Source organism: Pinus tabuliformis, chromosome 3_2 (genome assembly GCF_031772625.1).
Source record: "Pinus tabuliformis cultivar Carrire ecotype Pingquan chromosome 3_2, CPIR1, whole genome shotgun sequence".
In the NCBI taxonomy this organism is placed as follows: domain Eukaryota; kingdom Viridiplantae; phylum Streptophyta; class Pinopsida; order Pinales; family Pinaceae; genus Pinus; species Pinus tabuliformis.
In genome coordinates this window covers 586,161,088-586,163,858 of record NC_142302.1, presented here as the reverse complement: position 1 = coordinate 586,163,858, position 2,771 = coordinate 586,161,088, and the positions used below count along the sequence as shown (strand labels likewise).

General features: G+C 43.1%; 1 protein-coding gene across 1 annotated transcript; it reads right to left on the bottom strand.

The window, feature by feature from the left end:
- Window positions 1-438: 438 nt before the first annotated feature.
- LOC149181921 (uncharacterized) lies at window positions 439-1,239 on the bottom strand. The gene has a single exon (XM_089414374.1). It carries the CDS (start codon window positions 1,237-1,239, stop codon window positions 439-441), a length of 801 nt encoding a protein of 266 aa, XP_089270500.1.
- Between the last annotated feature and the right edge of the window lie 1,532 nt (window positions 1,240-2,771).

Sequence of the window (2,771 nt, the reverse complement as noted above, 5' to 3'; positions counted from 1 at the left end):
TTTTGTTTCGGTTAGGAGATCTCGGTAATGGTCTGTGGCTACCTTTCGAATGGCATCTTGTGTATTTTTTCGATTGCCCTCAGCATCCAAAATAAAGTTTACATTATTCCTTATTTTTTGAGCGGTGGTCTGCTTATGAAAAAAAGCTGAGTTCTTATCTCCCCCTTGCAGCCAAAGTTGCCTCGACTTTATCCTCCATTTAAGTTACTCTTCTTTGTTTGCACAACACAGCTGCAAATAGAGATTGATTTCTTGCTCTTTTTTCTCTTGGGAGAGGCCTTGCTCTTCTATTATTCTTTGAATACAATCTAGGTTGTTCTTGATCTCCTTTTTGATCTTCTCGGGCTCCTTATAGCTAGTTTTTTCCCATTCCTTTATAACCTGCTTGGTTTTTCTTAGCTTGGTTTCCCAAATGAAACCAGGGGAGCCTTCAACATGCTAGTTCCAAGTGTTTTGCACGATCTCTTTGACTGCTGGAATGCAGTTCCAGAGGGAACTGTACTTAAAAGGAATGGGTCTGAGAGAGCAGTGGGTTTCCAGGGTGAGAGTTATAGGATAATGGTCAGATGCTGAAAAAGGAAGGATGCTGGCATACCCAACAGAGAAGGAGGAGAGAAACGTAACATTGATTAAAATTCTGTCAAGCCTTTCCATAATGTTGCCTTTTCCCAACCTGCGATTGCTCCAAGTATACCTTCGATTTTTTGGAGCAACATCGATGAGATCATGGTCTTGCATAATGTTTTCTAAGTGAGTTCTGTAGGGATCAGGGGAGAAACTACCTCCTCTTTTCTCATTGGCATGAAGAATAAGATTGAAGTCTCCCCCAAAAATGATGTTAGAATTTTCTTCTGCATCTATGTTGGCTTTAAGATCATCCCAACAATGCTCCTTATCTCTGAAATGATTAGGAACGTAGATATTGTAGATGACTGTAATTTGTTTATCTACTTTGTTTTCTAAAACAGTTTTGATCCAGTGCTGATTAACAGTTTCTGATCTGTAGTTCCATGTGCTGTGATTCCAGAGAGTTGCGATTCCTCCAGAGGCTCCTCTTGATTCACTAATGTTGCCTTTGTATTGCCTCTGCTGTTCAATAATTCCAATCATTTCCTGCTGGCCTTGCTTTGTTTCCTGTAACAAAAGAATTCCTGGTTTCTCACAATGAATAAGATCTCTTAGGGCTGTAACTTTGGAGGGGTGCCCTAGTCCCCTACTATTCCAAGACAGAACTTTCATCATTGGGTATGTGGGGTACGGAGAGGTGCTCGCCCCCCTTGGTCCTTGTGGACTGTCTCTTTATCATATTGCCCTAGAATGTAAGATTCTATGGGGTTCTAAATACCCATTGCTATATCTTTCTAAGCATTCTCATCTCTATGTTGCTTAGCAGATTTCCTACCCGGCCCAGGTTTCTTATATGAATCACTGGTAGCTCCATGATCTTTGGAGGAACTCCTGGTAATCCTGATAAGGGGAGGATCAAGGGAAGTCTGAGAGGAGATGACCAGAGGAGAAGAGGATTCAGTGGCATCTGTTTGGATCAAAGGAGGGGGGGAGGGATCCTGGGGAGGAATTTCAGGAGGGGATAGAACAAATAAAGGAATGGATGAAGAAGGGGGCAGAGGTTGAGAGATGGGGGGGAGGGTAGATAAGGAAGGGGAGGAAGAAGAGGGGCGAGCTGCATTAGAGGCTGGAGGGCCTGCTTCAGGGGGAGCTTTGGACATGGTAGCTAACTTCTTTTTCTTAACTGTTTCCCATTGTTCTTCTTGCGAGCTATTCTCTACATCAACAAGTTTAGTGTAGAGATTAGCAAAATGGCCATATTCATGACATACCTTACATTTGAATGGGATCTGCTCGTAATCCAGTTGCTGAATATGGCTCCAATCGTCCACTTTGAGTTTGATGGCTTCGAGAAGGCCTTTTCCAAGGTCCACTTCTACAAAAATACGTGCACAAGCTTTCATATTATCTTTTGGCTCACTGTGATCAATGTATCTACCAAATGCATTCTCGATTTCTCGAACCGATTCATCTCCACAGCAATGCAGGGGGAGGTGAGGGAGCCGGACCCAAACCAGAACAACACTAGGGATATCCAGTTCTGGGTCAAAATCAGGGGTCCATTTATTGAGATACAGGCCTCTGGAGTCCATGAAATAGGGCCCATTCCTGAAGATTAAGTCCTTATCTTCTCTGGATTCAAAATGAAAGGTAAAGTACCCCTTCCCACAAAATCTAATGGATATTTTGCCTTGAATTTTGTCAGACCAGTTTCTTTCAACCCATCTTTGCATAGTCTTTGGAGATGGCCAGAGGGCTGTGAATTGACCAATGAGTCCTTTTTCTGCTAGGGAAAGGGCTGGAGGTAAGTTAACTTCTTGTAACACATCCAACTTTTTAACAAACTTGGATAGCTGGACGAGGGTGCTGCGGAGGCAAAGACTTAACCAGATCAGAGAAAGCATGTTGAGGATCAGCCACCTCTGGTGAAGCATCCGGAGGGGAAATGGCAGGAGGCCGAAGGCCAAGGTAGTCACGCGGTTGGTTGACCTAGAGGAGGCAGAGCAGGGCGCACACAGTTCACCTCCAAATCATCTGGGGTTTTTAACCTTTTTATTAATTCTTAATTGAGCCTATATATATACCATTATAACATTCTTTTTTTTGCTAAGGCAAGAGCGGATCCTTCTATTGAATTAAAAAAGAGAAATAGTATACAAAAGTGACCAAGGCAGTAAGGCCCACCAATATGACAGGCCTACCCT